At 44.9% G+C, this 23,161-nt stretch overlaps 1 protein-coding gene across 8 annotated transcripts in view; it reads left to right on the top strand.

Moving 5' to 3' along the window:
- LOC140421173 (pre-mRNA 3'-end-processing factor FIP1-like) overlaps positions 1–23,161 on the top strand; it is a 70,561-nt gene that overhangs the window by 31,029 nt on the left and 16,371 nt on the right. For 4 of the 8 annotated variants that reach the window (XM_072505653.1, XM_072505655.1, XM_072505652.1 and 1 more), the window contains 5 exons: positions 497–614; positions 4,408–4,497; positions 11,972–12,110; positions 15,438–15,464; positions 22,029–22,086. In XM_072505653.1, the coding sequence (XP_072361754.1) occupies positions 497–614; positions 4,408–4,497; positions 11,972–12,110; positions 15,438–15,464; positions 22,029–22,086 (432 nt within the window). The remainder of the gene's footprint in view (positions 1–496; positions 615–4,407; positions 4,498–11,971; positions 12,111–15,437; positions 15,465–22,028; positions 22,087–23,161) is intronic. The other 4 variants (XM_072505656.1, XM_072505654.1, XM_072505658.1 and 1 more) reach the window with 3 other exon arrangements.

The raw sequence follows: 23,161 nt of genomic DNA on the forward strand, positions 1-23,161 counted from the left end.
ATAATCGAATCACATCAGTACTGAAAGTTCTTTGCAATTAAATCATTTTAGTTCTGAATGTTGAAAGCACAGTCCAGTAATATAGAAAACTAAATATCTGTTTTGCCTCAATATCTTCTCAATAGCCTTTTTAAAAAAATCTCTTTCTCTGCCCCCACAACCACACCGTCACCCACCTGCCACACGTTTGCTAAGTGTTGCTGCAGGATTGTAAATGGTTAAGCATTCTGAATTCTCCCTCCGTGTACCCGAACAGGCGCCGGAATGGGGCGAGACTAGGGGCTTTTCACAGTAACTTCATTGCAGTACTAAATGTAAGCCTACTTATGACAAAGATTATTATATATATTTTTGCTAATATAACATTGTTGGAATGCCGAGGCTCACCAGTATCTCATATTAAATAATATAATTTTTAAATGGGAATAATTCTAGCAGTTCTTGATATATTTGAGACCCAACTTTTTGGAACTATCAGATTTAATGTAATATTAAGTTTTCCCTCCAGAAAACTTGCTGGCACAATTGATGTTATTGGTGGATACACTGGTTCTATCAGGAGGGTAGAAGGAAGGCGCCGAGACAAGCATGGAGGAGATGAGAGTGCGATTCAGGTAAAAAAAACATTTTTTTTGTGTGTGTCAACATAAATTAAATCCTGTTTCTGGTTAAAAGTGAGTAATCTTGTCAGAGACTCTATAAGAGATGACGGGTGCAGTAAATTCTGCTTCATTGTTGTATACCACTGAGTTGAAGGTGATTGAAAATGGAAATTGGAGATGGTTACAAGAGGCAGTTGATAGAATCCCTACAGTGCAGAAGGAGGCCATTCGTCCCATCAAGTCTGCACTGACCGGGACCACCACCTGTGCAAGGATGAGCCTGATGCAGTTTAAGGTGGTGCACAGGGTGCATATGACTCTGGTGAGAATGAGTGGGTTCTTTCAGGGGGTAGCAGATGAGGGTGAGAGGTGTGGGCGGGGGCCAACGAATCACATGCACATGTTTTGGGGTTGCGAAAAATTGGGAAGATTCTGGGCGGGAGTGTTCGCGATCTTAGCCAGGATAGTGGAGGATGAGGTGGACCCAAAACCGTTGGAGGCGGTATTTGGGTTTCAGAGAAGCTGGAGTTCATGGAGAGGAGGAAGGCCGATGTCTTGGCCTTCACCTCTCTGATTGCACGGCGGCGAATTTTGCTGGGGTGGTGGTTGGCATCACCACCGGTGGTATCAGCTTTGTTGGGTGACCTGTACGACTATCTGCAATTAGTAAGATAAAGTATGAGTTAAGGGGCTCTTTAGGTGGGTTTGAGGAAAGGTAGGGGATGTTTGTAACCGTGGTTGAGGAGCTGTTCATTGCGGGGCAGCGGGGGTTGAAAAAGGGAAATAAATCTGTACAGCCTGTGTAGTTAATTGTTGGGAAGTATGTCTCCCGTGATGTTTATTCACTGTAACCTGTTTTGAAACATGTTTGTAATAAAAATACATTTTTTTTAAAAGTCTGCACTGACCGTCCAAAAGACTCTCTCACCTTATTCCCCCCCCCCCGGTGACGCTGTGTTTTGATAATGGCCAATCCATCCAACCTGCACATCTTTTGATACTAAGGGGAAATTTATCATGGCAAACCCACCTAACCTGTACATTTTTGGGATGTGGGAGGAAACCGAAGCACCCAGAGGAAATCCACACAGAAACGAGGAGAACTTGCAAACTCCACACAGGCACTCCACCAAGCCTGGAATGGAACCTGGATCCCTTGTGTGAGTCAGCAATGCTAACCACGCTGCCACCATGCCGCCCCAGTTGATGTCCATGGAACAGTGCTGCAGCGACAAGCCCGAATTTTCAATTCCTGGGAAGGAAGTAAATTGTCAGGGAAAAAAGTGTTGAGTACAATCTCTACCGTGGGCTTAGTTTGCAATAAGTGGTGATCAATAGTCCAATGTTTACTTCTGGAAGATGAAGCACCATATCATGTACTAGGGGGATAGTGCATTACCCGAGACCATCTTCCAGAGGAGAAGTTAAATCAAGGTGCCTTTTGCTTGTTCAGATAAATGTAAATGCTTCCATAACATGATTCAGCTATATGCAGGAGTTCTGCCAGTGCCAACATTTACTGCTGAATCAATAGCACCAAAGCCAAATTAACCTCATTGCTGTGTTTGGGACCTTGCTGTATGCAGATTGGCTGGCATGTGTGCCTGGAAAGCATCAGTGAAACTGTTTTAAACTTCTTCAGACATCCTGTAAATGTGGAAAGTGGTATAGAATGCACAAACATTTTCTTTCGGTCTGTAGATTGTACAGTCTTATCTTAAACCCTGGTTGGTTTTATGAGCAACTTTATGACTGTTAGGATTATCTGAAGCACTGTCTCAAGGCCATACCCAATGTCTTATGGCCTGGTCTGTTGAACACTTTTTTTTTTTGCTGTTGCAAATTAATGACAGTAAGAAGTCTTACAACACCAGGTTAAAGTCCAACAGGTTTGTTTCGATGTCACTAGCTTTCGGAGCGCTGCTCCTTCCTCAGGTGAATGAAGAGGTATGTTCCAGAAACATATATAGAGACAGTTTCTGGAACAGACCTCTTCATTCACCTGAGGAATGAGCAGCGCTCCGAAAGCTAGTGATATCGAAACAAACCTGTTGGACTTTAACCTGGTGTTGTAAGACTTTTTACTGTGCTCACCCCAGTCCAACGCCGGCATCTCCACATCATGACAAATTAATGAGTTTACCAAATTTCCTAGCCAATAGTGTGATTTTCCAAAATGTGGCTCTTTAGTTCTCAAGACAGTTTCAAGTCGTGATCCTTGATATTTAATATGGAGACACTTCAACCTGCATGAGCTATTGGATAATTATTTAAAGGAAACCTTTCACCTCTCTAAGTCAACAGCACTGAAATAATTAGAATTCACCCATCATGGGTGGGATTCTGTAATCCCGCGGCAGAGTGTCCACGCCGTCGTAAACACCGTTGTGTTTTACGGCGGTGTGAACGGGCCACTGCCAGGACTAATTCTGGCCCCTACAGGGGGCCAGCACGGGGCTGGAGCGGTTCGCGCCACTCCAGCTGCCGATCCTGGCGTGAACTGCGCCGCGGGACCCACGTATGCGTAGTGTGGCGGCGCCAACGCGCGCATGCGCAGTGGCCTCCTTCAACGCGCCGGCCCCGACTCAACATGGCGCAGGGCTACAGGGGCCAGCGTGTAGGAAAGGAGGCCCCCACCGAGAGAGGCCGGCCTGCCAATTGGTGGGCCCCGATCGCAGGCCAGGCCGCATCGGAGGCCACCCCCGGGGTCGCCCCCCTCCCTCCGTTTCTCTCTCCTCCCCCCCCCCCCCCCCCCCCCCCCCCCTCCCAAATAGGCCACTACCCGGCCCTTCGAACCCGTGTGTGTGTGTGTGTGTGTGTGTGCGCGTGCGTGCGTGCGTCCGTCCGTCCGGGGCTGGGAGACTCCCGCACCATAATCCTGAATAATAAACACTAGGCACAGTCCTAGACTTCTTTCAGGTCGTGCTATATCATGTACATGCAGACGGTCTCATAACTTAGTATACCTAGATTTCAAAAAAGACATCTGACAAAGTTCCATACAAAGGGTTACTGATTAAACTCCAAACTGAGATGTTTTAAAACCTGGTGAGAGTACTTCATGGAATGATTGCAAGATGTGGAAAAGTACTCGGCATGTTTCCCCAAGGCTCAGTGTTTATTTATAAATGCTTATGCTTTATATGACTGCCCTGGTTTCAGAAATGTGGTGCAAGTGGTCAGAATTTCAGTTGATGTCAAAGTGGGAGGGCAGCCCGAAATCACAGAACGAGCTGGTCAAAATATATGTGAACAGAAGAATAGCCAACAACAAGCCCAGTGCAAAGTAATGTACCTAAGAAGGAAAAAAAGGTTGATGTGTTGTTATATTCTCTATATGCCGCAAAGGGAAAGCGTATGGAGGTGCCACACACCTGGTTTCTTACAAACGCAGTGCAAAGGTTATTGGGAGACGTTGCTCATACAATCCAAGATGGAGAACTGAAAGTCTGCGCAAACACCCTGCTAAGCTCACTACAGATCATGTGACATTCCACCAACAGGAATGCATTCTTTAATACATAACGTGCAGATACTCCGTAAATTAATGTTGTGATAGCTCCGGGAAAGCTGGAAAATAGAGTTGATGCCAAACATAAATACCGAATTGCAAGAATATTAACGATACAAAAAATTTTAATCAGTCAGAGGGAATAATAATCAATCGTACAGGCCATAACACCAGTATCCTGGTATGATCGCATGTTAAATACTACATCCTGTGTGGATTGCCAAGACGTAAGGGAGACATTTTATATGCTGGAAACAGTACTAAGAGTCATGAGGCTGATCTTTACTGTTAAAGGTCTGCCAGATGAGAAAAGACAGTCCAGAAATGAGGCATCTGAAAGATGATTTTACAGAAGTATACAAGACGTGTATGGGAATGGAAAAGGTAAATCTAGAATATTACTAAAATAGGAGGCGGCATTGCTCATTCCAAAAGTAAACAGTAAATTTAAGACTGATATTAGGAAATTTCACACAGAATGATCAGAAAATAACATTTCTGATAGACAAATGGAGGTAAAACTCTTAGGCTCATTTAAGAGACTCATTTAAGAAACTGGTATTGCAATAAGATGGGCGGCACGGTGGGACAGTGTTTAGCACTGCTGCGTACAGCGCTGTGGACCCGGGTTCGATCCTGGCCCCGGGTCGCTGCCGTGTGGAGTTTGCACATTCTCCCCGTTTCTGCGTGGGTTTCACCCCCACAACCCAAAGATGTGCAAGAGTAGGTGGATTGGCTACTCTAAATTGCCCCTTAATTGGAAAGAATGAATTGGGTACTCTAAATTTATTTATATAAAGGTATTGCAATAAGATATTCTGATCTAACTGAATGGATGAATTAAGTTGGATCAAATGGCATTCCTTGTCTGAAACTATCTTGTGACGTGGGACACTGTTCTCTGTGGCTCATTAGTACATTGGGTAACACCAGCACAGCCATAGGCAGCTGGAATGTCACTGGAATGACAAATCAATGAAAGAAGCTGGATTTGTATGCCAGGGAAGAGAACTTTACCAATACTTCAATTTACAAATACATTCAAACAATTATTTTTATAAAATTAAATATTGTGAACAAAAAGTACTTTCATCTAGAATTTCCTCCCCTTTATTTGCTACATTTCCATGATCGCTCATGCCTAGCTATACAAACCAAGGTGTTCAATTTTGGTCCCATATATGTTGACGTCAGCGATTTCTGCAGGAATGATGCAAGTAAATGATCTACAGCGACAACTGAATGCAAGGAGGAAGGTTCCTGCTTTGGCTAGAGAGAGAATGTTTGTGTCTCGTGATATCAGCAGGGTCATAAAACCTGCCGATACTTGGAAAATAGCCACTTGCACAAGAGATTGAGAGGGCTGCTGATCCAAATGGAATTTTTAGTCAGCTCTCACAATAAACAGGAGCAAATCATGCTGAGATTTTTTTCTTGAATCCTATTTTCTGTTATTATTAATTTGTCTCATTTGTTTGTATTTTTTCTTTTGTTGGGTTAAGATATTCTGGAACAACTGAGTCGGTGTGCTGTCTTCAACATGCAGAACTAGGCCATGTTGCTATACAGGGGGATCAGAGTAGGGTGACGGAATGGTCAAACAAATGGTGAATGCAATCTAATGCAGACACACATAGTGATGAACCTGGGGAAGGGAACTGGACAGTGGGAATGCAGATTTAAACGAGCCTATGAACAGCTTCTGAATGTTGGAATCTGCGGTAACAGAATCAATTAACTTTTTAATTCCATCCCAACTGTTCTGAAATTATTAGAAGTGCCCAAGGTGACAGTTGTATTTTGTTCAGTGTTGGCAATAATTGACACATGCTAATGTCAGAGCAGTAGTATCAAAGTGAAACAGCATTACCATTTTTCCCTGGGTAAAAGCACGATCTCCACGTAGCTACTTCCTGCTTGTGTCCCAGGTATAATTGCTTCAGTCAATCTCTGCTTGAGAAATCCCCTCTTGTACTTTCTCTGCATAACCAAGCCTGTGGAGACCGATTTACCCTAATCATTACCTCCCTATTATTTGAACAGTCTAATTACGAAAGATATTCTGTATCTAATTTGAACTAAAGCCAGTTCAAACTCTCAAGGGCTCTCCATGCTCTGATTCTCAGGACTTCCCTTGCTCCGATTCTAGCAGATCAAAAACATTGAAATGGCCAAAGCAAGGATAATATGGTGGCCTTGACATCTAGTTATTTTTGCATGTCTCTAACTACATCTAGACCTTTGAGTTTCTTATCTTTTTTAGTTCTGATGCAGCAACTTGCCTGTTTGCACACAGTGCTAGATGTTTGCTGAAGTCAGTGGTTAGTTTTGTTGCTTCACAGCGCCAGGGTCCCATTTTGATTCTTGGCTTGGGTCACTGTCTGTGCGGAGTCTGCAAGTTCTCCCTGTGCCTGCGTGGGTTCCTGCGGGTACTCCGGTTTCCTCCCACAAGTCCCAAAAGAAGTGCTGTTAGGTAATTTGGACATTCTGAATTCTTCCTCCATGTACCCGAACATGTGCCAGAATGTGGCGACTAGGGGCATTTCACAGTAGCTTCATTGCCGTGTTATTGTAAGCCTACTTGTGACAATAAAGATTATTATTACGCTTTGGTTCCTTTAAAAACATTTAGTGTTAAAAAATATTTGGTCGTACGTGGTTTATTGTTTGTTGTTATTTTAGGGGGTATTTTGTGCGTCGACCGGCATGGTTGTTCTAGAAATGTCTATGTTAAATTGTGAAAATTACAAATGCTTCCATAAAATATTTTCTAAAAAAAAAAAATTTGGACATCGAAGGCCGAAACACAATTCTCCATCAAGTTATATCTCACCTTGAAACACATCAGAGCTATGTGTAACAGAACTATTGCATTTTTAAAAAATTTAAAGAGCCCAATTCTCTTTCCAAATTAAGGGGCAATTTAGTGTGGCTGATCCACCGACCCTGCACATCTTTGGATTGTGGGGATGAGACCCACACAGACATGGGGAGGATGTGCAAACTCCACACAGATAGTGACCCGGGGCCAGGATCGAACCCGAGTCCTTGGCACCGTTAAGCAGCAGTGCTAACCACTGCGCCATCATGCCGCCTTAACAGAACTACAGAATAATAGTACGAAGTCTTACAACACCAGGTTAAAGTCCAACAGGTTTGTTTCGATGTCACTAGCTTTCGGAGCGCTGCTCCTTCCTCAGGTGAATGAAGAGGTCTGTTCCAGAAACACATATATAGACAAATTCAAAGATGCCAAACAATGCTTGGAATGCGAGCATTAGCAGGTGATTAAATCTTTACAGATCCAGAGATGGGGTAACCCCAGGTTAAAGAGGTGTGAATTGTCTCAAGCCAGGACAGTTGGTAGGATTTCGCAGGCCAGATGGTGGGGGATGAATGTAATGTGACATGAATCCCAGGTCCCGGTTGAGGCCGCACTCATGTGTGCGGAACTTGGCTATAAGTTTCTGCTCGGCGATTCTGCGTTGTCGCGGGTCCTGAAGGCCGCCTTGGAGAACGCTTACCCGGAGATCAGAGGCTGAATGCCCTTGACTGCTGAAGTGTTCCCCGACTGGAAGGGAACATTCCTGCCTGGTGATTGTTGCGCGATGTCCGTTCATTCGTTGTCGCAGCGTCTGCATGGTCTCGCCAATGTACCACGCTTCGGGACATCCTTTCCTGCAGCGTATGAGGTAGACAACGTTGGCCGAGTCGCACGAGTATGTACCGCGTACCTGGTGGGTGGTGTTCTCACGTGTAATAGTGGTATCCATGTCGATGATCTGGCACGTCTTGCAGAGATTGCCATGCCAGGGTTGTGTGGTGTCGTGGTCACTGTTCTGAAGACTGGGTAGTTTGCTGCAAACAATGGTTCGTTTGAGGTTGCGCGGTTGTTTGAAGGCAAGTAGTGGGGGTGTGGGGATGACCTTGGCAAGATGTTCATCGTCATCAATGACGTGTTGAAGGCTGTGAAGAAGATGACGTAGTTTCTCCGCTCCGGGGAAGTACTGGACGACGAAGGGTATTCTGTCGGTTGTGTCCCATGTTTGTCTTCTGAGGAGGTCGGTCCGGTTTTTCGATGTGGCGCGTTGGAACTGTCGATCGATGAGTCGAGTGCCATATCCCGTTCGTACGAGGGCATCTTTCAACGTCTGTAGATGTCTGTTACGCTCCTCCTCGTCTGAGCAGATCCTGTGTATACGGAGCGCTTGTCCATAGGGGATGGCTTCTTTAATGTGTTTAGGGTGGAAGCTGGAGAAGTGGAGCATCATGAGGTTATCCGTGGGTTTGCGGTAAAGCGAAGTGCTGAGGTGACCGTCCTTGATGGAGACGAGTGTGTCCAAGAATGCAACTGATTTTGGAGAGTAGTCCATGGAGAGTCTGATGGTTGGATGGAACTTATTAATGTCATCGTGTAGTCGTTTCAGTGATTCTTCGCCGTGGGTCCAAAGGAAAAAAATGTCATCGATGTATCTGGTGTATAACATCGGTTGAAGCTCCTGTGCGGTGAGTAGGTCCTGTTCAAACTTGTGCATGAAGATGTTGGCGTATTGGGGTGCGAATTTGGTCCCCATGGCTGTTCCGTGCGTCTGGATGAAGAACTTGTTGTCCAAGGTGAAGACGTTGTGATCCAGAATGAAGCGGATGAGTTGCAGAATTGTGTCTGGAGATTGGCAGTTGTCGGTGTTGAGTACTGAGGCTGTTGCAGCAATGCCGTCGTCATGGGGGATGCTGGTGTAGAGTGCCGAGACGTCCATTGTGACGAGGAATGTTCCTGGTTCAACTGGTCCATGGGTGCTGGGTTTCTGTAGGAAGTCCGTCGTGTCGCGACAGAAGCTGGGTGTACCTTGTACGATGGGTTTCAAGATGCCCTCGATGTAGCCAGAGAGGTTCTCACACAGGGTCCCATTGCCTGAAACGATTGGGCGGCCTGGTGTGTTGGCCTTATGTATTTTTGGGAGGCAGTAGAGATCTCCAATGCGGGGAGTATGTGGGATGAGAGCACGTAGGGTGCTCTGAAGATCTGGATCCAAGGTCTTGATCAGTCTGTTAAGTTGGCGGATGTGTTCCTTGGTCGGATCTGCGGGTAACTGTCTGTAGTGTTCTTGGTTGTTCAGTTGTCGGTATACTTCTTTGCAGTAGTCCGTTCTGTTCAGTACGACAGTGGCCCTCCGCTCTCAAGACCAACCACAGCATCGTCATCAAACCAGCAGACAACGGGGGGGGCTGTCGTGCTGAACAGAACGGACTACTGCAAAGAAGTATACCGACAACTGAACAACCAAGAACACCACAGACAGTTACCCGCAGATCCGACCAAGGAACACATCCGCCAACTTAACAGACTGATCAAGACCTTGGATCCAGATCTTCAGAGCACCCTACGTGCTCTCATCCCACGTACTCCCCGCATTGGAGATCTCTACTGCCTCCCAAAAATACATAAGGCTAACACACCAGGCCGCCCAATCGTTTCAGGCAATGGGACCCTGTGTGAGAACCTCTCTGGCTACATCGAGGGCATCTTGAAACCCATCGTACAAGGTACACCCAGCTTCTGTCGCGACACGACGGACTTCCTACAGAAACTCAGCGCCCATGGACCAGTTGAACCAGGAACATTCCTCGTCACAATGGACGTCTCGGCACTCTACACCAGCATCCCCCATGACGACGGCATTGCTGCAACAGCCTCAGTACTCAACACCGACAACTGCCAATCTCCAGACGCAATTCTGCAACTCATCCGCTTCATTCTGGATCACAACGTCTTCACCTTGGACAACAAGTTCTTCATCCAGACGCACGGAACAGCCATGGGGACCAAATTCGCACCCCAATACGCCAACATCTTCATGCACAAGTTTGAACAGGACCTACTCACCGCACAGGACCTTCAAACGATGTTATACACCAGATACATCGATGACATTTTTTTCCTTTGGACCCACGGCGAAGAATCACTGAAACGACTACACGATGACATTAATAAGTTCCATCCAACCATCAGACTCACCATGGACTACTCTCCAAAATCAGTTGCATTCTTGGACACACTCGTCTCCATCAAGGACGGTCACCTCAGCACTTCGCTTTACCGCAAACCCACGGATAACCTCATGATGCTCCACTTCTCCAGCTTCCACCCTAAACACATTAAAGAAGCCATCCGCTATGGACAAGCGCTCCGTATACACAGGATCTGCTCAGACGAGGAGGAGCGTAACAGACATCTACAGACGTTGAAAGATGCCCTCGTACGAGCGGGATATGGCACCCGACTCATCGATCGACAGTTCCAACGCGCCACATCGAAAAACCTGACCGACCTCCTCGGAAGACAAACATGGGACACAACCGACAGAATACCCTTCGTCGTCCAGTACTTCCCCGGAGCGGAGAAACTACGTCATCTTCTTCACAGCCTTCAACACGTCATTGATGACGATGAACATCTTGCCAAGGTCATCCCCACACCCCCACTACTTGCCTTCAAACAACCGCGCAACCTCAAACGAACCATTGTTTGCAGCAAACTACCCAGTCTTCAGAACAGTGACCACGACACCACACAACCCTTTCATGGCAATCTCTGCAAGACGTGCCAGATCATCAACATGGATACCACTATTACACGTGAGAACACCACCCACCAGGTACGCGGTACATACTCGTGCGACTCGGCCAACGTTGTCTACCTCATACGCTGCAGGAAAGAATGTCCCGAAGCGTGGTACATTGGCGAGACCATGCAGACGCTGCGACAACGAATGAACGGACATCGCGCAACAATCACCAGGCAGGAATGTTCCCTTCCAGTCGGGGAACGCTTCAGCAGTCAAGGGCATTCAGCCTCTGATCTCCGGGTAAGCGTTCTCCAAGGCGGCCTTCAGGACCCGCGACAACGCAGAATCGCCGAGCAGAAACTTATAGCCAAGTTCCGCACACATGAGTGCGGCCTCAACCGGGACCTGGGATTCATGTCACATTACATTCATCCCCCACCATCTGGCCTGCGAAATCCTACCAACTGTCCTGGCTTGAGACAATTCACGCCTCTTTAACCTGGGGTTACCCCATCTCTGGATCTGTAAAGATTTAATCACCTGCTAATGCTCGCATTCCAAGCATTGTTTGGCATCTTTGAATTTGTCTATATGTGTTTCTGGAACAGACCTCTTCATTTACCTGAGGAAGGAGCAGCTCTCCGAAAGCTAGTGACATCGAAACAAACCTGTTGGACTTTAACCTGGTGTTGTAAGACTTCGTACTGTGCTCACCCCAGTCCAACGCCGGCATCTCCACATTACAGAATAATAGTGACACCTTTTTGTGTGTGTGTGTTTGTGTAACTGTAAATCCCAGGGGCTAATGTTACATTTGCGTGGAATACTGGTTTGGTACAGGTCATTGCAATTCACTAGAGGCATTTTTAAGTCGGAGAAGATAAAGTTCAAGCTGATGCAGCTGATTAAATACCTGAGCTACAAAGCAGCAGTTGGGGGCAAAAAACCGCATCCAGACCTTGCAGTAATTTCCATGAATTTAAGGGGTGTAAATGAACCACCACTCAAAATGTCTGATATAACAAAAAACTCCGATTCAAACTAGGGACATTTATAGATTTACCATCTTTACACTACGTGGATAAATATGTGGAACAGAGAGATTGTGGAGGTGTCTGCAAATTCAAAAGGGAGGAATGTACAACTACTGTATATATATTTGGGATCAACTTGATTGCCTTTTCCCATTTGTATCTTCCTAACTCCCTCTTTTTAGAAAGCACAGTTCTGAAACAGGAATGTTATGAACTGAATTATAAAAATACTATTTTTTTTTGGTTGCGGTGTGTTAGGTTCTCGGAGACCATGGCAACAAAAGACCGCCATTTCCAGCCCCAACAGGTCCTCCTCCTCCAATACCTGGACCACCACCTCATTTCTTACACCCACCCCCTCCTGTCAGTAGTGGGCCACCACCCATACACCCACCAGGTAAGAACCTTTGATTATGTTTGTTTCCTTCTGATTGTAGTGTATTTTAATTATATTTTATGGTTGTAGTAACAGTTAAAGAAAGTTTCAACAGCAAGAGCAGAGTACTGAGAGAGTGACAGAGAGGATACTGGAATTTCTGGTGTCAGTGAAACTGCATTTCATGACTGCAGTGTGAGACATTACAGATTTGAAAGTGTTACCACCAGATAATTGCTCAGGCGATACCAACCTATTTGTTGTGTTATTTATTTTAATTATGGGGGGGGGGGGGGAAATTAATTAGCAGGCACATATTATGGGGCAAACGTTAATTAGCGGGCGCATTTAATCAGAGTACAAAACACTTTCTGATTCATGAATTTCACCTATCAGATAAAAAGGATTAGGGGGAATTTATTCAAACATTTAAAATTAAACTGCCCTCTTGATTTTATTCCCCCCTTTCATTAGCGTTGTAACTTCCAGGCAAAAAAAAAAATCAATTTTAATTATCTTTATATTTTTCATTTATAGTACATCTGTAAATTTGGTTTGTTACGCTTATTGTAAATGGTCGGTGGGGGGGGGGGGGGGGGGGGGGTGGCTGGCTTGGCGTCTTTATTTGCAGATCCACCCTGGGGCCAGCTTTATTTACACTCGGATTCAAGTACAGTGCATGAGTGACTAAGGTGAAAATAGCTTCCATCACTGGGTGCAGTTAAGTGCGCTCTCTGGTGTTATCCTATATATTTTTTTCATAGAACATAGTGCAGAAGGAGGCCATTCGGCCCATCGAGTCTGCACCGACCCACTTAAGCCCTCACTTCCACCCTATCCCCTTAACCCAATAACCCCTCCTAACCTTTTTAGTCACTAAGGGCAATTTATCATAGCCAGTCCACCTAACCTGCACCCCTTTGGACCGTGGGAAGAAACCGGAGCACCCGGAGGAAACCCACACAGACACTGGGAGAACGTGCAGACTCCACACAAACAGTGACCAAGTGGGGTGTTGAACCTGGGACCCTGGCGCTGTGAAGCCACAGTGCTATCCACTTGTGCTACCGTGCTGCCCTGGCCTGTGCTGAATTTGATCCCTGGCCTGTGCTGAATTCTAGTGGTTCGGTAATTTAATATTGGCATCCCTGTATTAGGAATACTTGGTGGAATGTGCATGTGTGTGAACATCAAGTGAGAAGGTGACCAGGATTGGGTGTCATGCCTTTTGTCTGGCATAATCTGCCATCACTGACCTAAAGTGTGGTTTCTTGTGCATGTTAGTAGAATGCTCCTGGCATGAGTTTCTCCCATCGGAGGAAGGCTTAGTTTGGTATTCACTTCCTCCTAAATAGTCCATTCCATCACATTGAGTTCAATAAATTAAACCTTTAATCTCAACAAAAAAAACACAATCATAGATCTGTTTTCCTTTTGAGCGAGGGAAGCAGTAAACCCTAAACCTGTTCCTCAGTTTCCTTCATCCAATGGGGCAAGAATGCCAACACTTTACCTATTGGACTTTCATCTATAACGTTTTTTTAAAAATAAATTTGAAAGTGACCAGTTCTTTTCCAATTGAGGGAAGTTTAGTATGGCTAATCCCCCTACCCTGCACATCTTTGGGTTGTGGGGATGAGACCCACGCAGAAAAGGGGAGAATGTCCAAACTCCACATGGACAGTGACCCAGGGCCGGGATCAAACCCGGGTCCTCGGTGCCGTGAGGTAGCAGTGCTAACCACTGTGCCACCGTGCCACCCAGACTCATCTATTTCTTTTAAATTGAGAGTACCAAATATTATTTTTCCAATTAAGGGGCAATTTAGCATGGCCAATGCATCTAACCTGCACATCTTTGGGTTGTGGGGGTGAAACCCACGCAGACATGAGAATGTGCAAACTCCACACGGAGAGTGACCCAGGGCCGGGTCCTTGGCTTTGTAGTCCCAGTAAACCACTGCGCCGTGTGCCGCCCCCGACTTTCATCTATAACTACTCTCTTAACAACAGCAAAATTAGGCCAGCCACCCAACCTGTTTCTTTTCATTACTTCAATTGCTCTGGAAAACAAATAGAATAGCTAAGATTATAAGATTATGGTAACAAATAGTAAAAGTTTTTAATTTAAGTTTCCTTTTTTTATTTAGTTGGGCTCAGAGCCACCACAGGCCAATGGAAACCTCTACTTTATAAGGGACTTAACTGAAGTGAAGAGGACATTCTCTGCATTCCTTTTTTGTTTTATTTATTTGTTCACTGGATGTGGATGTCGCTGGCCAGGCCAGCATTTGTTGTCCATTCCTAATTGCCATTTTAGAAGGTGGTGGTGAGCTGCTGTTTTGAACTGTGTGGTCCTTCAAGCAGCTATTGGATAGGTACATGGATTACGGTAAAATGATATAGTGTAGATTTATTTGTTCTTAAGGGCAGCACGGTAGCATTGTGGATAGCACAATTGCTTCACAGCTCCAGGGTCCCAGGTTCGATTCCGGCTTGGGTCACTGTCTGTGCGGAGTCTGCACGTCCTTCCCGTGTCTGCGTGGGTTTCCTCCGGGTGCTCCGGTTTCCTCCCACAGTCCAAAGACGTGCGGGTTAGGTGAATTGGCCAATGATAAATTGCCCTTAATGTCCAAATTGCCCTTGGTGTTGGGTGGAGGTGTTGACCTTGGGTAGGGTGCTCTTTCCAAGAGCCGGTGCAGACTCAAAGGGCCGAATGGCCTCCTTCTGCACTGTAAATTCAATGATAATCTATGATTAATCTTGGACAAAGGTTCGGCACAACATCGTGGGCCGAAGGGCCTGTTCTGTGCTGTATTTTCTATGTTCTATGTGGTGTAGGTACACCCACCGGTTGTGACGGAGGGAGTTCCTGGATTTTTGACCCAGTGACAATGTTCTTTACACAGAGAGTGGTGGGTGCATGGAATGCACTGCCAGCAGAGGTGGTGGAGTCAGAGTCATTAGGGACATTTAAGCGACTCTTAGACAGGCACATGGACAGCAGTAAATTGAAGGGGTGTAGGTTAGGTTGATCTTGGATTGGGATAAGTGGTCTGCACAACATTATTTTCATTTACACCACCCTACTCAATAAAATGATCCGTAGTTCAATAGACTAACGGACAATAATCCAATGTTTTATCAGTGTAACCACATTGTTGATACCTGTTTGCTGTAACTTAGCAACCCTATCATTGGTTTAATTTTTTTTCTGCCTTGGGATGGTTCAGAAGGAACCACTTTTCCAGGTATTTGGAGATCTTTTTTATCAATTAAACTTTACGTTATCAGCTCACTTTTATAAATTTGGTTTGTTTTAAGCTAGTGAAACTTGTTGTGTTCACAGGAATGCCGCCACCTGGGCCTCTTCCAGGTAATTAAACTTTCAATTTACATTTACATGAATATTAGAAATGCACTTGGTCACTTTGAAGAATCTACAGTTGGAATCAGAGAGTTTTAATGGAACAGTTTTATGCCAGTTATGCTGCACATTTAGCATGCAGTCCTTTTGCTCAGAAATCTAGTGAGCAGTCATAATGTTCATGATTTCATAAATATTAGTAGCAAGACAAAGTTAAAGGCTCTATCTGTGTGCAGAATTCATAACAAAATAGACTAATTATTGGCACGGATAGAAATAAATATATGTGGCCTGATGGCCATTACAGAGACGTTGGGACCAAGGCTGGGACCTAAATGAGAAGGCGAGTAGGTTGTTGGCCCACCAACTGAGGAAAAGGGGAGCAGCGAGGGAGATAGGCGGGGTGAGAGATGAGGAGAGAGAGATGGAGCGGAGAGAGTGAATGGAGTATTCAAGGCATTTTATGAAAGATTATATGAAGCGTAGCCCCCGGACTGGAAGGAGAGAATGATGTGCTTTCTGGATCAACTGGAATTTCCTAAGGTGGAGGATCAGGAGAGAGTGGGGCTGGGAGCACAGATTGAGACGGAGGAAGTAGTGAAAAGGATTGGGAGCATGCAGGCGGGGAAGGCCCCGGGACCAGACGGATTCCCAGTTGAATTCTATAAGAAATATTTGGACTTGCTGGCCCCGCTACTGATGAGAACCTTTAATGAGGCGAGGGAAAGGGGGCAGCTGCCCCCGACTATGTCAGAGGCAACGATATCGCTCCTCCTAAAGAAGGAAAAAGACCCGCTGCAATGCGGGTCATACAGGCCCATTTCCCTCCTGAATGTGGATGCTAAGATTCTGGCCAAGGTAATGGCAATGAGGATAGAGGATTGTGTTCCAGGGGTGGTCCATGAGGACCAAACTGGGTTTGTGAAGGGGAGACGGCTAAATACAAATATACGGAGGCTGTTGGGGGTAATGATGATGCCCCCACCAGAGGGGGAAGCGGAGATAGTGGTGACGATGGATGCCGAGAAAGCATTTGATAGAGTGGAGTGGGATTATTTGTGGGAGGTGTTGAGGAGATTTGGCTTTGGGGACGGGTATATCAGGTGAGTACAGTTGCTGTATAGGGCCCCGATGGCGAGCGTGGTCACGAATGGACGGAGGTCTGACTATTTTCAGCTCCATAGAGGGACGAGGCAGGGATGTCCTCTGTCCCCGTTATTGTTTGCATTGGCGATTGAACCCCTGGCCATAGCACTGAGGGGTTCCAGGAAGTGGAGGGGAGTACTTAGGGGGGGAGAAGAACACCGGGTATCTCTGTATGTGGATGATTTGTTGCTATATGTGGCAGACCCGGCGGAGGGGATGCCAGAGATAATGCGGATACTTGGGGAGTTTGGGGATTTTTCAGGGTATAAACTGAACATGGGGAAAAGTGAGTTATTTGTGGTGCATCCGGGGGAGCAGAGCAGAGAGATAGAGGATTTACCATTGAGGAAGGTAACAAGGGACTTCCGGTACCTGGGGATACAGATAGCCAAGAATTGGGGTACATTACATAGGCTCAATTTAACACGGTTGGTGGAACAGATGGAGGAGGATTTCAAGAGATGGGACATGGTGTCCCTGTCATTGGCAGGTAGGGTGCAGGCGGTTAAAATGGTGGTCCTCCCGAGATTCCTTTTTGTATTCCAGTGCCTCCCGATGGTGATCACGAAGGCTTTTTTCAAAAGAATTGAGAAGAGCATTATGAGTTTTGTGTGGGCTGGGAAGACCCTGAGAGTGAGGCGGGGATTCTTGCAGCGTAGTAGGGACAGGGGGGGGCTGGCACTACCGAGCCTAAGTGAGTACTACTGGGTTTCCAATGTTTCAATGGTGTGTAAGTGGATGGGAGAAGGGGAGGGAGCAGCGTGGAAGAGATTGGAGAGGGTGTCCTGCAGGGGGATTAGCCTGCAAGCAATGGTGACGGCGCCGTTGCCATTCTCACCAAAGAAATACACCACAAGCCCGGTGGTGGTGGCTACATTGAAAATTTGGGGGCAGTGGAGACGGCATAGGGGAGGGACGGGAGCTTCGGTGCGGTCCCCGATAAGAAACAATCATAGGTTCGTTCCGGGGAGAATGGGTGGGGGATTTGGAGCATGACAAAGAGCTGGGGTAGTACAACTAAGAGATCTATTTGTAGATGGGACGTTTGCGAGTCTGGGAGCGCTGACGGAGAAATATGGGTTGCCCCAAGGGAATGCATTTCGGTATATGCAATTGAGAGCTTTTGCGAGGCAACAGGTGAGGGAATTCCCGCGGCTCCCGACGCAGGAAGTGCAGGATAGAGTGATCTCAGAGACCTGGGTGGGGGACGGTAAGGTGGCGGACATATACAGGGAGATGAGGGACGAGGGGGAGATCATGGTAGATGAGCTGAAAGGGAAATGGGAAGAACTGGGGGAGGAGATAGAGGAGGGGCTGTGGGCTGATGCCCTACGTAGGGTAAACTCATCGTCCTCGTGTGCCAGGCTAAGCCTGATACAATTTAAGGTGCTACACAGGGCGCATATGACTGGAGCACGGCTTAGTAAATTTTTTGGGGTAGAGGATAGGTGTGCGAGATGCTCGAGAGGCCCAGCGAATCACACCCACATGTTTTGGTTATGCCCGGCACTGTGGGGGTGGCAAGGGTGCTTTCGAAGGTGGTGGGGGTCCGGGTCGAACCAAGCTGGGGGTTGGCTATATTTGGGGTTGCAGAAGAGCCGGGAGTGCAGGAGGCGAGAGAGGCTGACGTGTTGCCTTTGCGTCCCTTGTAGCCCGGTGCAGGATATTGTTAATGTGGAAGGAAGCCAAACCCCCGGGTGTGGCGACCTGGATAAACGATATGGCAGGGTTTATAAAGTTAGAAAGGATTAAGTTTGTGTTAAGGGGTTCGGCTCAGGGGTTCACCAGGCGGTGGCAACCGTTCGTCGACTACCTCACAGAAAGATAGAGGGAATGGAAAAGAAGTAGACAACAGCAGCAACCCAGGGGGGAGGGGGAAAGGCGGGGGGGAGGAATCGGACGGACTCTCAGGGATGTTATTGTATATGTATAGGTATTTGGTATATGTAATTGTATATTGGATTGTATTTTTGGAGAGTATTTATTTTGGACAAGGCAGTTGCCATTTAGTTTTGTTTTGTTTTTGTTTATATATCACTTATTTATTTGTTTAAAACTGGCCACGGTTATTTATATTGCTTTATTGTTGTGTAAAAGAAACACTACGTATTGTTATGTTTGGCCAAAAAACTTGAATAAAATATATATTTTTAAAAAAAAGGCTGGGACCTAAATATTGACGGGTATTTGATATTTCAAAAAGATAGGAAGTTAGGAAAAGGTGGTGGGGTAGTTCTGTTAATTAAGGCTGACATTTGTACAGTAGTGAGAGATTACCTTAGGTCAAAAGAGCAAGATTTAGAATCCGTTTGGTAGAGATAAATAGTAAAGCTAAGAAGTTACTTGTGGGACTATTCTATAGGCCCCCTAACAGTATTTACTCAGTAGGAAAGGGTATATAGGAAGAAATAAATGGGCCATGTAAGAAAGGTATCGCAATAATCATGGGTGATTTTAATCTACAAGTAGATTGGACAAATTAGATTGGCACAGGTAGCCACATGGGCTCATAGTGTATTCGGGACAATTTCCCAGAGCAGTACATTCAAGAGTCAACCAAGGAGTAGGCTATTCTGGACCTCCATAAACTCCAGGCGATAGTGATCATAACATGGTAGAATTTCATGTTCAGTTTGAAGGTGAAAAGTGTGAGTATAATACTAGTGTTTTAAACCTCAATAAAGGTTATAAGGGTATGAAAGCAGGTCTAGCGAAAGAGAATTGGGAAACTATGTTAAAAGGTAGAACAATAACCATGCAGTGGCAGTCTAAGGACATTTATCCCAGTGAGAAAAAAAGGACTTTTTGATAAAGACACATCACCCATGGCCGAATAAGGATAGTATCAAATGGAAAGAAACACTGTACAATTCTGCAAAGGTTAGTGGTAGGCCAGGCGATTGGTCAAATTATAAGAATCAGCAATGATTGACTTAGAAGGCCAAAGAAGAATGTGAGAGAAAGCTAGCTAATAATGTAAAAGCAGATAGTAAGAGTTTCTACAAGTATTTGAGTAGGAAAATAGTAATTAAAGCCTGGCTGGTCCTCTAGCGGGTGAATCTGGGAAATTGATATGGAAAACAAAAGAAATTTCAGAGGAACAGGCGTTTTTGTGTCCATCTTCACTGTAGAACATTTCTGAAAGATCTTGAAAATCGAGAGGTGAACAGGAGGGAAGAACTTTAAACGCCATCACTAGGAAAAAACGTGCTGGGAAAACTAGTAGACCTAAAGGCTGACAAATCCCTGGGACCAGATGGCCTGCATCCAAAGGTCTTAAGTGAAATGGCTGCAGGGGTAGTAGATGCATTTTTTATAATCCTCCAAAATTCCTTGGATTCTGGAAGGATCCCAGTGGATCAGAAAATAGCAAATGTAATACCTTTATTTAAGAAAGGAGGGAGGCAGAAAGCAGGAAATTATAGGTAAGTTAGCCTAACATCTGTCACTGGGAAATTGTTTGAGTCCAAGTACTTTGGGAGGTCACAGCAGGATACTTAGAAAATCATAATTTGATCAGGTAGAGTCAACATGGGTTTGTAAAGGGAAATGGCATTTAACTAATTTATTTGAGGTTTTGTTGTGAAGAAGTAACAAACACGTGGATAAAGGGGAACATGTAGATGTGGTATATTTGGATTTCCAGAAGAAATTTTGATAAGGTGCCACATCAAAGATCACTACACAAAATCAGATTACCTGTTATAGGGAGTAACATATGGCATGGATAATGGATCGGTTGGCTAACAGGAAGCAGACAATAGGGATAAATGGGTCTTTTCATGTAGGCAAGCTGTGACAAGTGAAAAGCCACAAGGATCAGTACTAGGGCTTCACTTCTTTATAATCTACATCAATGATTTGGATGAAGTGTATGGTAGCTCCATGACACCAAAATGTATGCAAAATAAATTGTCAACAGCAGGTAGAGAGTGTGCAAAGGAAATAGACATGGTAACTGAGTGGGCAAAAATATGAACTTGTCCACTTTGGCAGTTAGACTGGTACAAAAAGCTAGTAAGCAACCAGTGAGCAAGTGTTTAAACAAGTAAAGCAAATTTTTAAGAATGTAAGTGGGATGTTTGCATTTATTGCAAAGGGAATGGAATGTAAAAGTAGGGACATTTTACTGCAGCTGTATAGGGCCTTGGTGCGACCACATCTGGAATAGAGTGTACAGTTTTGATCTCCTTATTCGAGAATCTATATAATTGTGTTAGAAGTAGTTCAGAGAAGGTTCTCTCATTTCTGAGATGAGGGGATTATTTTATGACGAATGATTGGACAGATTAGGCCGATATCCATTGGAGTTTAGAAGAATGAGAGATGATTTTAATGAAACGTATAAGATCCTGAGGATTTGATTGGGTAGGTGCTATTATGATGTTTCCACTTGAGACTTGAATCCACCTTTTAAGATGGGGATGGGAAAATTATTTTTCTCAAAGGGCTGTCAGTAAATGGAATTCTCTTGCCCAGAAAACAGTGGAGACCTGGGTCATTGAATTTATTTAAGGCGGAGTTGGACAGCTTTTTGATGGACAAAGGAATAAAGGGTTATGGGAAAGTGGCAAAGTGGAGTTGTGACACAACCAGACCAGCCATGATCCTATTGAATAGCAGAACAGGCTTGAAGGACCAAAGACCTACTCTTGCTCCTCAGTCCTATGTCCCTGTGACCAAGAGAGTGATCTCACAATTAGCACTAGCTCTCTCTCAAAAATGCAAGCACTACTTGGGCTATCTGTGAAATTTTGACAGAAATGAGTGCCTTGCTAACTGTCAAAATGTCACCAGCTAATCAAAACTGTGCACATTTAAGCCCACATGCGCAAAGTTCTACTTCCTGTCTGGTGTAGGAAAGTATGGATGTGTTTGCCACCGGTGGCACTCTCCTTTGGAGAAATCATCATCTATTATAATACAAATGTGACATGTGAGCCATTTCCATGATGTTTGAATCTCATGTAAAAACAATTAAGATCTGATCTCAGTCCTGAAATAACAATGAACTTCTGGCAAGTTCAGGAACTGTGTTCAAATTTCCCTTCCTAAATATGATGTGCTGATGCCACTTTGACACTCCAGTTAATGCCCTAGCTAAGGTCTGTTAAAGAAAACCCATCAGCGATGATATTTTTAATATTTCAGTCTGTCTTGCTCTGCCAGTTTCAGGATAAGCATTGGGACAAGGTTGAGGATGCATCCATCCAATTGTTTCTGCATGTGATGCATTAGGATCAATCATAATATATTGAATGTTGCTCATCTGAGAGGTAAAAATGCAATGAGCAAACCAGTGAGCACTACAGCCCAAGATAATTTGTTATTTTAATGATTTGCTCTACAGCATCGTTTCCTGAAGAAATAATATTTCTGAATTTATTCAGATGTGTAAAATGACATGAGCTCTGCTTACTTTTGCAGCATTATTTCCACCGCCAGTTGTGCCCCCTCCAACATTACTGTTGCCAACCATGGAAGGGTAAGAAAATGTGTCGCCAGCATGACTTCCTGACAACGGTCTTAGAGTGGAGAGAAAACTATTGTTACAAAGAAAGGAAATTGCATTTATATAGTACCTTTCATGACTATGGGATATCCAAAAGGACTTCACAACCAATGAAATAAAGCTTTTTGAAGTGTGGTCACCGATGTAATGTAGGAAATTTGGATTTTTGAAAAGCCTTTGAATAAGATACTGCATTGTAGTCACATATTTTAAGGTCAGAGCATGTGGAGTTGGGGGGCAGGCAGCAGAATGGATAGTAAGCTGGTTTGGGCAATGGTCTTCCACAAGACTGGTGCTGGACAACTTCACAATTTACAGTAGCCATTTGGACTCCGTAATCCGTAATTAGAGGTACAATTTAAAAATTTGCAGACATCACCAAACTGCGAGGTTTAATTAAAAATGAGGGATTTGCACAATAAATGACATCAATAAACTTGGGGCAGCACGATGGTGCAGTGGTTAGCACTGCTACTTTGCCACGGTCCCTGGTTTGATCCCGGCCCTGGGTCACTGTCCTTCTGTTGCACATTCTCCCCGTGTTTGTGTGGGTTTCACCCTCACAACCCAAAGATGTGCAGGGTAGGTGGATTGGCCACACAATTGGGTACTCAAAATTTATTTTTAAAAAGACATCAATAAACTTGAAAAATGGGTGTGCAAATGGCAAATTCAATATCGGCAAATGTGAGGTGGTGCATTTGAAAAAAAATTTACTCAGGAGATGCGGGCATCACTGGCTAGATCAACATTTATTGCCCATTCCTAACTGCCTTTGAACTGAGTGGCTTGTTAGGCCATTTCAGAGGACATTTAAGAGTCAACCACTTTGCAGTGGTTCTGGGGACATGTTAGGAAGAATATGGAAATGTTACGCACTGCTGGAATAATGAAAAGTATGTGTGGAGAGATCGGAGCGGGGTTGAGGGTGGGTGTTGTTTGTACGCATCACTAAAAATAGTGACATGTTTTTTTTTAAAAGATCAATCCAATCTGTAGGGTTCATTTCTCTTGGGGTAAATTGAAATGTTCTCTTGTATTTTTGATT

This window comes from Scyliorhinus torazame, chromosome 5 (assembly GCF_047496885.1).
Source record: "Scyliorhinus torazame isolate Kashiwa2021f chromosome 5, sScyTor2.1, whole genome shotgun sequence".
NCBI classification, from domain to species: Eukaryota; Metazoa; Chordata; class Chondrichthyes; order Carcharhiniformes; family Scyliorhinidae; genus Scyliorhinus; species Scyliorhinus torazame.